The sequence below is a fragment of the Serpula lacrymans genome, assembly GCF_000218685.1.
Source record: "Serpula lacrymans var. lacrymans S7.9 unplaced genomic scaffold SERLAscaffold_1, whole genome shotgun sequence".
Taxonomy (NCBI): Eukaryota; Fungi; Basidiomycota; class Agaricomycetes; order Boletales; family Serpulaceae; genus Serpula; species Serpula lacrymans.
The window spans coordinates 5,056,429-5,068,865 of NW_006763290.1; the positions used below are offsets into that span (position 1 = coordinate 5,056,429).

Here is a 12,437-nt window from a genome sequence, read left to right on the forward strand (position 1 = left end):
GGTGGTATAGATAGGACACAGGGAGAAGAGGGTGGCATAACTAGTACAGGGGAAGAAGAGGGAGGGATGTAATCGTAAGGAGCACTCGTGCTAGTTGAGATCATGGCATGCGTAGGCGAAACAGGAGGTGATGGAACGGTATCGCTTGTTGCGTTACTCACAGGCGGTGAAAAGTGGACTTTTCGAGGTGGTGAAGTAGTCATCGTAGACTGGAAGTATGCGGCAGCGGTAGTTTCACGCTCTTCATCGCTTGTAATGTTCTCCACATCGTCACTCACCCACGCTTGTCGAAGTGCGCTCTTTCTGTCTTTCTGTCGAGCACGTCGTAGATCATCATCTATACTATCATCATTGGAAGTGAAAGGTGTTCTATCTGCCGAATCGAATCCAGGGGTTGCAGTGGTACTCCAAGTGCCGGGATTCGTTCCATCATTGTCTTCATTGGTATGATTCACTTCCAAAGATTGGTTTGAAGTGCGAGGCAGGTTGGCGCGTGTGATATCTCCTGGCTCCATATGGGGCGGGGGAGTTGTGCGCTTCGGTGATGTACGAGGAGATGTTTCCTTCTCGTTGAATTTAGGCGAAGGTGGCGAGTATACAACATCCAGATTTGATGAGGGTGGCGCGGAAGAAGTGAGAGTTTCAGAAGATGAAGACGGCTCATTTTCTGACCCCGCTGGACCAGGTGCTGGCTTTCTACCTTCGCGATAAGCCTTTGCAATATCGGCTGCTTTCCATTTCGAATATTTTATCTTCTCTCCATTCTATTTCAAAGCGATAAGAGAGGGGGCTAAAAAATGGGACAGTCAAAGGCACTTACAGACTCTGATATATCTGATTTTGGAAATACTCTGAGTACTTCCAAGAAATTAGCAGCGGCTAGGAATTTCTTCGCTGTCGATCTAGATGATTAGATTGTAAGAATGGATGTTCACATTCTTTTTAAACAAGACTTACCTCGTGGCCTCTCCCTTGCGATCTTCATTGTCAGCCATACTAAACACCTTAAGTGCAAAGTTCTCTACGTAAGCAGCGCTAACGTTCTCGATATCAACAGCATCATTGGGTCCTATCTCTTTCTTCAAACGTTCGAGTACTGCCAGTAGCTCGAAGAGAAGATTCCGTGAAGGGGTATCTTTGATTTTCAAAGATATGCCAACCTGAGCAGCGTAGTACGCACCTGTATATAACTGTGTGAGAATGAAAAGGAGATGCGGGTAAGGAGTACGTACACCAATATGCCACAACTGGGTCCTTCTTGACGAGTTCATCTGCTCGTTGTAGATACGGAGATATCGACTTGAGCTCTGCTGGAATTGCAGGTAAAGCGAGGGCGGACATGATACAGAAGCGATATTAAAGTGATAGATTTGATAGATTTTCAGGTGAGTGAATGCTGCGATCTTTTGCTGTGACTTGGCAGGGATTATATATGGGAAAGCTGGACTGTGGCTGCGCCTGATTCCTTGCGGAGTGAACCTCACGAAAGCAACGAGGACAGGATACTAAGAAGTGAAAGTTGTACCGGCTTAAGATATGGTTCAAGACAGAGTTCTGTCAGATGAATTTGAAGATAAAGTGCAAAACATCTTTCAACGAAAACTAGGTTTGGGTTGCCTTTTATGGAAATATGACGTCGGGCTGGTACCTTGTGCAAGGCGCTGAGTGGCTCAACCTCACTGTGCAGCGCTCAAATGCACCACAGTTAAAGATATACAGTAGAGCTTGTATAGGGATCGTGGATACACTCCGCATCGTAGGAATACACGTTGCTTGGAAAGATAACGTACAAGAACACTGCATTTAACGTACTCATCTCCGCGAAACATGATGCGCCAGTCTAGTAGAATAGGGGCATCTCGTACACCAGCTCCTTTTCAAGAGACTTGCGCAATCAAATGACCGTTCTTCTCCAGTGGCGTTTCTGTTACAGGAATATCTCATCCATGCCCAAGGCCACCTCATGGCAAAGGCGTTTCGCTCATCCATCCCACGTCGCTTGTATCAGAACTGTCTTCAGATCGAAGTGGAGTGGTGAAAAGTGGGACCATTACATATGAGTGATATCAACTTTATTCCGAAATGGCCGAAGTCCTTGCACTCGAAGAAAGGTGGTTTGGATTGGACTCCGAAGGATTTCGACTTTCTGATATCATCACTCGTGGAACGGGAATATTTGGACTAGTTTAGCTGCAGATAAGATGTTCACAAGTTTTATTTATGGGTTTAAACTTGCGAATAGGACGAATTTAATGGAGTATCAACCTGCGGCCCACTTGTAGCCCTCGCAGAAACGCAGCCTGATGGAGGCCCTCTTCTGCATACAACGACTATATTCTTGAAGCCCCTTCTTGCGAATCGCTACAAATTTTGATTTCTTGGTCAGCCCAACTTGCTGCTATCCGTAAAATAATTAAAGCTGACCGCTCTCACTCTCGGCCCCACGATTATCGAAGCAATCGCTTCTTCTTCGACCACCACCAAGCTGCGATGGCAGCACAACCGTGGCCCAAATACCTCATCCAATCTTTAACATCGGCCAATCAACCACAATTTACCACCAATGAAAGCGTTTACTATGACCCATACACCAGCTCCTCTACTATCTGTTCGGCCTGGAGGGTCCGTTCGAGATCTCCCCAAAATATCACATTCCAGAAACTCCTCGAGATGCGAGAGACGTCGTCTCCCTGTTCATCGTCGAACTTAACAAGCACCCTGTATTCTTCATAAAGGTCAAGCTTCCCGCCAGCTTGGCACTTGCCTCCAAACGAAAGCAGGCGGATGATCAGATGCGCGATCGCTTCCGGGACCTTAGCCACCTTTTAGTCACCCTCCGTCTCCCTGCTATCAGCGCATTTGGCACCTGTTTTCCCTTCTATGAGTACACAATACCGTAGTCCCAGTTGCCATACTCGCCCACCCTGTCATCCTCAATGATGTAGCCCCGGCCGATCGATGGAGCTGCGACCTCCTTGATGCGGATGGCATCGCTCGTGTCCGCCAGGTTGCCCAGGATGTTAGGACAACGTGTCAAGCCTTGGCCGATTGAAGTTTGAAGTACATACACCTGCTGTCGTTATTGTCGAATAGTCTGGTCCGACGTAAGGACCTTTGGCAGGAACCTCCGCTTCGACAGTAATAGAGAAGGCACCAGTGCATTACAACTTGGCATTTTGTAGCTGATCGGGAAAAAATCACATTAGGATTTCAATAAAATATTAGCTACTGTAAAGAAAGAATAACACGTACATGACCTCTACTATTGCATCATAACTAGGATAATTTATTTAGCATCTCAGGCCTGTACATGACTCTGACTATCCTATTTCTTTTTGCCCCGTGTTTTGTTCATAGCGTGACACGGGAGTTTTTTGAGGAGCGTGGTGGAATCGAGGCCGCACCTGCAGTGGTGAAATGGAGCGATGCTGCCAGGTTCAACTGTCGCCATTAACCGATGATTAGTACTCGATCGGCTACAATACTAAAACGATCCGCTGTATGATTGTATTCTGCTGGCCTGTGACCGAGTCAGCTTGCAGGTGAGGATCATCGATATCGGTAGATAAGATTAATGGCGGATATGAAATGGTTATTTGGACTCGTTTGGTACTGGCCCAAAGCCTCACTTATGCCTCAGTCTGAATGAACTCTTTGAAAGACTCCGTCACGATCATGCCTCTATTCCTCGAACTACCGCCCAATCATCGAACCCTCTCGATCACAGACTCATAGACTGCACATTTATCTAGGTCTTGACCCTGGGACTCCGAGGACTGGGTCAGGGAGTAAATTCTCCTAACTTCCAGAAGCTACTGGCTACATTGAAGAAGCCTGGGGTCAGGCTTTTCGTATGAAACCGCATGGTCTGACGGCACGTTGTCACTGAGCTCCTCGATAACCATACTGGTTATAATAAACACAGGCTTGTTTCCAATCCCTCTGACGCCACCCGACTGACGTAGGTTGGACGAGGTCAAAATCGAGTTTTCGCTTCCAGGATAGTATTTCTCCAAGTCTTGCATTTTTAATCGCATCCCTGGACGCACTTTGCCTGAACGTCATCCATGAATCTGACTAGCAGTCGGGAATTAAACCATATAGACCTTCTTCCGCACGATGGATCTACTTTACGCACCTGCCAGTGTTAGCAGACCCTTGCTCAGAAGTAATCTCATCATACACCGTGCTTTCAACGCCATACAGGATGTCGAACCGTGACCGATCTGCGGACTTGTCCATGGACACACCTGATTCATGGCCTCATTCCCTTCATACCGCTACGTCCAGCACTAACCCATCCCGTACCACTTCGGTCAGGAGCACCCTGAAAACCAGCAGAGGCCCAGACGATAGCTTTTCTTCTATATCTAGCACAGCAGAAACAAATAGTCATCTCTCTCTTCCTACCCTTCGCTCTATCACAGGAATGAGTGGTCTTGTTCTCGCTGAAGTTGGAGACTCTATGGTTGAATTCGACGTTTATGGACAAGCTGGAGGGTCAGGCTTCCGCGCTGGCCAACGAATAGCGCCAGACTGCGTCACACCAGGTGGTGGTTCGACAGATTGGGGCGCCAAGCCTCAGCGGCCACAGCCAAGGAAAGCCGCATCAGCAGGAGTGGAGAGTCTGTCAGAAACGTTGTCACGGAGCGATACATTCTTGGATATAGGTGCACCTGCTAGAAGCGCGGCCGAGCTCAAATCCTTGCTTGGAAATGCACAATCCCGACTGAAACCTGGTGCATCAATGTTCCCGCAGTCTCTGAGGAGGGCTGTAAGCACGGGGACAGGTCTCAATATCCTCGCTGAAGGTGTCGCTCTGGAGCAGGCAAAGGCTAGGGCACGTGTCGAGGTAGATATTGTGCTGGAAAGCGAGACATGTGTCCAGGGGGGCTATCTAAAAGGGCATGTCAAGATTCATGTGGGAAAGTTTTCGGTGAAGGATCCACCAGTGTTGCTTTCACAGGGGAAAGTGAGGGTGGTCGGTTTTGAATGCATCCCGTTTGAGAATAATCGCTGCATGTTTTATCAACATTCTGTGCCTTTCTCGGAGGTCATGACAGGGGCAGATATATTTTGTCGAACAGGGGAAGATGAAGATGGGTGGGCAGAAGCCAAGGAAGGAACGCATGTACTCCCATTCGCAATGCTGCTACCTATGGAAGGTAATTGCGGGACACCCAAAGGAAGTTTGAACGTCCACTCGGGTGTATGCCTGCGATATGTCGCAATGGTGTAAGTGCTTCAGGCTATTTCGTCGTTTCTTAGCTTACCTATTTCAATTAGCTCCATAAGGATCAAAGATGCACTCACTTCAAAGCAATCAATAGCTCATTTCTATCGTCATTGTGAAATTTGGCCGAGGCTCAACCCAGATACGGTCCTCGCTCCCGCACCGCGACCACTCGTGGCAGAAGCGTCAAAGTCCCTCTTCATGGGTGGTTCTGGCAAAATTAAACTAACAGCGAAACTTCATCGGCTGTACTGGGTGGCAGGCCAGCATTGCAGCGTGAAAATTCGAGTCATCAATGACACTAAGAAAGCCATCAAGAGCGCAACCATCACACTCATCAGAACGACAACCATCTTCCGGCCACATCCCCATCTTGATGCAGGAAATGGACGCACCATCGACCCTGACGCGTGTCAGACCACCACGATGCGAAAGCAGGTTGCTGAGAGCACTTTGGGAATGGGCCAGCGGTGTGTAAAGGGGCATGCGAGCGCCAAAGGCTGGTGGACAGGTGTAGATCCAGGAGAGGCACTGGAGTTTGCACATTCCATAGTGTTGCCGGTAAGTCGCACAATTTTCATATCCGCCAAATCTGTGCCTGAGCTGAGTATTCGAGTAGCAAGATGTCCTGTCTGTGGCCCGTGTCCGTTTACTGGAAGTCGAATACTCACTCCGCATAAGCGTGAGTGCAGGACCGTTGTCTTCGGACGTGCAAGTTACATTGCCCATCAGAGTCGTCAATTTCCTTTCCCTTGATCCTCCACATACCTCTCCTCGCACTCCACTCAAACAATTAGTTCCAAAACCACAGATAACCACTCGAGAAACATGGTATCGCAAGTCTAGACCTGAGGGAGGAGAGCAGTATATGGGGTCTGAAACCGTTCCAGGCATGAAGTACTCGAACCAGGATACAGACGTAGTCCCATTATCTGCGAAGCCGACCATGACGGAGTCGTTCGTACCAAATTCAGAGCAAATGGACCCAAGTACGAGCATAGATTCCGGATCAGTATATCCACCAACCGATACGGCAACTGAAACTGGGACTATCACCCAATCACGTTTTGAACAGAGCCCGGTTGAAGAGACAGATAACATGCTCCACAGGCTGGAGATAAATAACTCGTTTTCTCAGCTTCAGCTTGAGATTGGAGGTATTGAGCACGGTTCATCTGAATCAAATCCTGCAACGCCGACGGTATGTAATGCGGTTCAACACCCTCAGGGACCACGAGAGCAAACACTCTTCCGCATGCCTTCGTCCTATGGTGAAGCACCTCTGCTCCAGCCACAATATCAGTCCAGTTCAAGTGGTTCTGAGCCAAGTTCATCTTTTGCTCATCGAGTGCACAACAAGCTAGTCGCATTTGCAATGGAGGACGGCAATGCTTCTAGATCATTGGTCGGTCGCGAAATAGATGGTCGTCGAGGTCTGGCATCAAGGCAGAACAATACGAGATCGATGTTTGCAGTCAGCCCTACACGAATGCTGCCCAAGCCTCCATCAGGCATAGTGCACAAAGGATCGATGTCCGCTTTGCTAGCATCCCCTTCAGCCTTTATATCGGGATGGCGCTCGCCTAGAAGGCACGAAGATAGCGACGAAGAGGGTAGTGTAAGGCCAACTCCACCCTCTACCCATAATTCAGCATTTATATCTGGATGGCGCTCGTCCAGAAAGCACGAAGATAGCGACGAAGAGGGTAGCGCGAGACCACCTCTGCTGTCTACTCAGAAATCGAGCAATTCAGTAAAGGCCAAGATAAAGGAACTGGAAGAAAAGATGCGGGGGAACTGATCAGGGTTTTAAGAGGAGATTCAGGCTCTACATAGTGTACTCACATTCCCGTATTACGATTGAGCGCTTTAGTTTCGCTCATCTGACACCTGGCAGTGTCAGACTATCTAGACTTGCTAGCACAAGAACCAGTAAAGCCAACTATACCCACATGCTCTGATACACTTATCGTTGTTCTATGCCCTTTATTTGCATTCTTGGGCGCTTTTGCTGTAATTCAGGTGATGCAGCCAGAATCATTTTTCTGAATCTTATCCTTGGTGGTGAAAGCAAGAAAGTGTGACGGTGTGTGTCGTGACTGTGACATACGCGTCTTTTCCCCACTCACGCCCTCGCGTCCCCGACGAAAATGGCGACGCCGTTCGCGAACGCGGGTCGAGGAGCTGCACCACCAGCAACGCCTTATTATCGACAATATATCCCACCACAACAGACCTCACATCGCGTAGGGCCAACCGTCACCGATGACTACGAAAGTAGGTCTTAAAGCCTTTTAGTTCACTATATGTAAATTTCGCTAATTTTATTTTTGTATGGCGAATAGGATGGTACACAGAAACTAATCCCAGTAATCGCATGTTACTTTCTCTGCGCTCAGGCATCACCTTGGAAATTGCTTGGGCCCTAGATAGACTTTATAGGCTCTGCGACAATGAGCAGTTCGTCCTAACGGCTATTCCTGGTCTCGCAGACGCCCTATTTGACTGGCCCGAGTGGTACGTTGCAAGGGGCAACAAGGATACGGAGCAGTTCAATCTGTTTTCTTCTTCCAAAGATGAAGACCGCAAACGACGGCATGCTTTGGAATCTCTGTTCATTCTGCGTAACTGTTCCTCCAACGAGCCGAATGCTCAAGAACTCGCTAGTCATCCGCGTACGATGCCTTTGGTGCTCAATGCGTTACACAACTTGGACCCCGATATGGACATGAACGTTGAATTTGTCCTTCACTCGATAGAGCTACTGCAAGCCATTTCTTCCAGCCTAATATTACCCTCCGCTACATCTCCCCCACATACCGATCCGCTAGCGCCTCTGCAAAATATCACGGCCAACTCGTCTAACAGATCTCTAATCATTGCAGCTCTTGTTACAATCAACCTACTTTTTTCTAATCCTGCCAACCTGAGCCGTCTAAATGCGAATTCTCCAGCCCTGTCCGCTTCAATACGTTACCTGCCGCTGTTCGTAGACAAGCCACTAGTGGAGGCTTGTTTGACCTATATGTACACTCATCTTTCCCATCCACCTATGGCTAAGGCTTTCCTTCTCCATCCTGCCATGCCCAGTACAGTCAGACTTCTTGTGAGTCTACTAGTGTCTGAGCAGATAGAGGAACCAGTTTCGGTGGATATTAGCGGGTCAGTATACACTGTTCCAGCCCTGACGGTGACTACTCAAGACCACAACTTGACAAAAGAAGAAATGGATACATTGCTACCCATGCCAGAACCACAACGTTGCTACGAATGGTACAGTCTTTCCTTTTATCCATTTATTTATTTGCTAAGACAACATTCAGGATGAAAACCATGTTCGTGGCAAAACCAGAGGGAGAGCTCACGCAGGTGGACTTTTGGAACCTTTACAAAGACGTGTTCACGCCTCATCACGATAGATATCCTCTTCTCGTCGCATCAGACGTTATTAAAAATGTCACTGTCGTATTTCCTCAAGCTCAGGCGATGGTGCTTCCTGGGCCAGCCCAACGTTTTATCGTTCGAGGTGTTGATAGACGCAAAGACACGTCAACGACCAAGGAATTCAAATGTCACTGGGAACGAGACCAATGTACTGCCCCACCTTTTGACTCTCCTGGCGAAGTGTACGATCACCTTCTAGAGCATCTAAGTGCATACGAAGGTTCAGAACTTCCTTGTCTCTGGTCATCATGTCCTGTCCCTACGATGTCTAAAACACTTCTTCGTCCGCATATTCTGACGCATTTATCCACCAGCCAATATTCAGAAAAACATCCTTCACAAGATGACATGATTACGATGACCTCTGATATGTACCCCTATCCATCACCAGACCCGACCACCCGCCCTCCACCACCTCCGCGGTACACTGCAGTCACTTACCGGAGACCTATGATGGACCCTCCTACCACTTCGCTCACAGCGTTGCTCTGCATCCGTATCCTCTTCCGCGCTTCCTTCGTGTCATCAGACCCAGCGCCTCGCGTGGATGCAGACCATTTTGGCTTCCCAGGAGTAGTAGAGGACGATGATGAACCTGCAGAAGAGGACTTCACCGGGCCAGATAGTGACCGAGAGGGCGAGAGACGCGGACGGAAGGCATTTGTTAGCGTGAGGAGACTTCTTGAGGATGTGCAGATGCGAGACGAGGCTTTGATGAGCTGGATAGTGGAGATGATAGATGCTGGTATATCTGGCACAGCTGCTGATATATGAGATGGGCGGAGCTAATGAGTTCTGGTGTTGATTATCATTGGTGTGATTCAGATGATAGATTGGGAGGTAAAGGTTTTATAAATGGAGTGTTGTGCCTTAGGTTCGGGCTTTTCCTGCAGACACGTAGGTAACAGCGCTACAGTCATCCGACACTTGTGTAGTTTTGTCTTGTATCGTGCGCGGCGTTCCTGGTCTGCCTAAATATACAACCAGGCTGCTACCGTCAACGTCGATAGTACTCCCAGCTTTTAGACTTGACTCCTCAGCCCGAATAACATTGCCGTTATCATACACTTGAGTGTACGGCATAAATTAACTTGAAGTAAAATCGGATGAAGCCTTCTCGCAATTCCGTCCAGCTCAGCTCGAAATATGTCGGGACTCTCACCAAACTGTTCCAGGTGTGTTTCAATTATGATTGATACGACTGCTTGAGAAGCACGCTCATATTCACTTCCACTAATGACAATACTAGGGTTTCACTCCAAAACAGATAAGCCCAAACCAAAACGAAGAGGAGTTCTGGATCGATATCCTTTCGCTAGGACCTAATCTCGACTTCCTCACGCAGAAAATAAGTTCGCTCTCGAAGGAAGACTGTTTGCATACCCACAAGGTCCGCCCTTTTGGAATGCTCATCCTCCATCGGTGCTTGCCATTCTGATTACAGAGACATACGATTTCCCTAGTAGCACGTCTTCAGCTCCCTGTTCGCCGTCTGCCTGCAGCATGCACAACAGCACACGGACCCGGAGTTGTTGAGGACACACGCTGTTAAGACGCTCGCAGTCACGGTGCGATGTGTGCTCGCGAAGAATCTTGCTGGGTGGGAAGTGATGGAAATATTTGCGGGGGATGGACTGATTGGTAGCGACGCGGCGTTCACGGTGGGTTGATCCCTCTCTTCACTTTACTGACCAGTGTTCTTACAACTGTCCGTATAGAAATTCGCCACGATAGTCGATACCTGCATAGGGGATGGCGAGTTACCAGGTATGTCTGTTGTATATGCGCTCGTGTTTTGTGACCAGGTTCATGTATGTCAACTTAGCTAGTTTCCGTCACTCGGTGCTGCAGCTTGCTCTCATCTTCGCGTGTGGGATAAACCAGCTCAGTCCAGGTGCCTACCTCCTCCGACGAGACCTCTTCCCTTCGATCACCACGGTAGGTACACAGCTCAAATTCATGCACACAGACATGGGTGACCTTAACAGTACTATCAACGCAGTTCATAAAGTCTCCTGAGACCGAACGTTATACATTCGAAGCTATACTCCTGCTCTCCATCCTCGCCAACTTTCACAAATCAGACGCTGCCAAGCTAAATCCGTACCTACAGAAGATAAAGACCACGAATGACCAGGCGCTGATGCGCAAGTTGTGCTGGGCAGCCAATTACGCTGCTGATGCTGCTGTAAAGTCTGTCTCGCTCTCTGTCATCCTGGAAGACTGAGACTAATTATCTGAATGTCACGTCTTAGAGCGTACCGGGAAAAATCAGATGACTCGGTGCCGACCCTTGCGAAGAGTTTTGGCTCTTTGCTGACATCGTTACGACCAGATAGAGTATTGGCATCCGACCCACCTCGAGAGCTTTTCAAGGATCAGTACGTTACGAATCTGCAAGCTTGTCGTCTATCTAATACTACAAATTTCCAGGCCAATTGAAGCAGCCGTTGTGCTATTACCTGTCTTTGAGTTTCTACATCTGAACCCTCTATTTGCCAATGTCCTTGTAGAGTCTATGTCCTCTACCCGGGACGAGAAATCACAATCTACCCAAATCCCACCACCACCCTTTACTTTACTAACTTTATCATCATATTTATTGACACACGCGTCGTCGTCGTCGTCATCTCGCGCTATCGCATATGCAAATCTGTCTATCAATATGTTGCTCATCATGGCTGAGAACGCGACTGTTATGGATGCATTCTGCCAACCTGTGGCAGAGAGTATCAAGTTGTGTCAACAGGTAAGTTGCGCATAACTTTATTAGCAGGAGTAGGGCTGATCCCTTTATTCATAGAGGTTGCCTGTTTTACCTACACCTCCTAGCCCTCGTCCACCCTTATGTGCCTTGCTGGACTGCGTTGTACTATGGTTTCGCCATAATCTTCATAAGAAGCTTGAAGTGAATAATTATGTGTTCGTAGCACCTATAGTTTAAGTCAAGCGTTCGAATGCTAATGGATGCTACAGAACATGTGTTAGGATATGTAACCGTGTCGTTTGGTACCTGCAGAAGAAGCATGTTCGTCTTGGTACGTTGACTTCGAAATGTGGGGTGGGATTTGTTGATCTATTTCTGTGCAGAATATGAATGGGTAGAACTATGGACATCTATTATCGGTTTACTTGCTTTCCTATCGAGTAAGCTGGACAACCTGACTACGACAGGTGGTGTGGAGCAGTTAATTCAGGAGGTTGTCTACTTTCCTTGGATCCATACAAAATTAGCTGACGGTGCTTTAGACAGTGTGTTTTTTGGATTTCGCAGTCTGTCAGGCAGAACTTTACTTGCCTTCTCCGCGGAGCCTTCACGAATTTATTGCAAGTCGTTCTAAATTATCCAAATGCACCATTGTTGACGGCTTGATTTGAAGTATGAGCTTGTCCGCTCCTCATCTGTCCTGGCGAAAAAGAAATCGGTGCTCAAAACGCTTGGGATGCCGATAGCACCGTCGAACAGAAGAGCTTCTATGAGATCCGACTCTGCCGGCAAGGCCCTGGCCCATTTATTGCTTGTCGTCGAATTCTACGAGAACAAGTTGACGGCTGCTGGGTCTAAAACTGCGACGGATGCAATGCGAGTTGTAGCACGAGAGATCGAGAAGGAGGGCTTGCATGGAGTGGACAGCTCGCAGGAGACAGATGACCCACCGTGAGTGATTTTCGCATAGTAATATCCGTCGACAATGCTGAGACGTAAAAATATGTATTTAGAAGTCGGTCGGAGGATGTAGTCGGTTTCATTCGAACTGCA

At 48.1% G+C, this 12,437-nt stretch overlaps 4 protein-coding genes across 4 annotated transcripts; all 4 read left to right on the forward strand.

Annotated features, from left to right (window-relative positions):
• Positions 1 to 1,920: 1,920 nt before the first annotated feature.
• SERLADRAFT_444612 (uncharacterized protein) lies at positions 1,921 to 3,052 on the forward strand (the record flags this gene model as incomplete). The annotated part of the gene is made up of 3 exons (XM_007312861.1): positions 1,921 to 2,571; positions 2,595 to 2,868; positions 2,901 to 3,052. 3 exons carry the CDS (start codon positions 2,491 to 2,493, stop codon positions 3,050 to 3,052), a joined length of 507 nt encoding a protein of 168 aa, XP_007312923.1.
• A 1,155-nt stretch (positions 3,053 to 4,207) lies between these two features.
• Positions 4,208 to 7,034, forward strand: SERLADRAFT_432703 (uncharacterized protein; the record flags this gene model as incomplete). The annotated part of the gene is made up of 3 exons (XM_007312862.1): positions 4,208 to 5,235; positions 5,287 to 5,794; positions 5,853 to 7,034. 3 exons carry the CDS (start codon positions 4,208 to 4,210, stop codon positions 7,032 to 7,034), a joined length of 2,718 nt encoding a protein of 905 aa, XP_007312924.1.
• Positions 7,035 to 7,383: 349 nt separating this feature from the next.
• On the forward strand, positions 7,384 to 9,670 carry SERLADRAFT_444614 (uncharacterized protein; the record flags this gene model as incomplete). Its single annotated transcript, XM_007312863.1, has 3 exons — positions 7,384 to 7,510; positions 7,579 to 8,506; positions 8,557 to 9,670. 3 exons carry the CDS (start codon positions 7,384 to 7,386, stop codon positions 9,449 to 9,451), a joined length of 1,950 nt encoding a protein of 649 aa, XP_007312925.1.
• A 1,429-nt stretch (positions 9,671 to 11,099) lies between these two features.
• SERLADRAFT_344288 (uncharacterized protein) lies at positions 11,100 to 12,339 on the forward strand (the record flags this gene model as incomplete). Its single annotated transcript, XM_007312864.1, has 6 exons — positions 11,100 to 11,426; positions 11,481 to 11,599; positions 11,654 to 11,709; positions 11,768 to 11,877; positions 11,927 to 12,037; positions 12,058 to 12,339. Coding segments are annotated over 6 exons (1,005 nt in total), but the record flags the coding sequence as incomplete, so codon positions are not given.
• Positions 12,340 to 12,437: the final 98 nt, after the last annotated feature.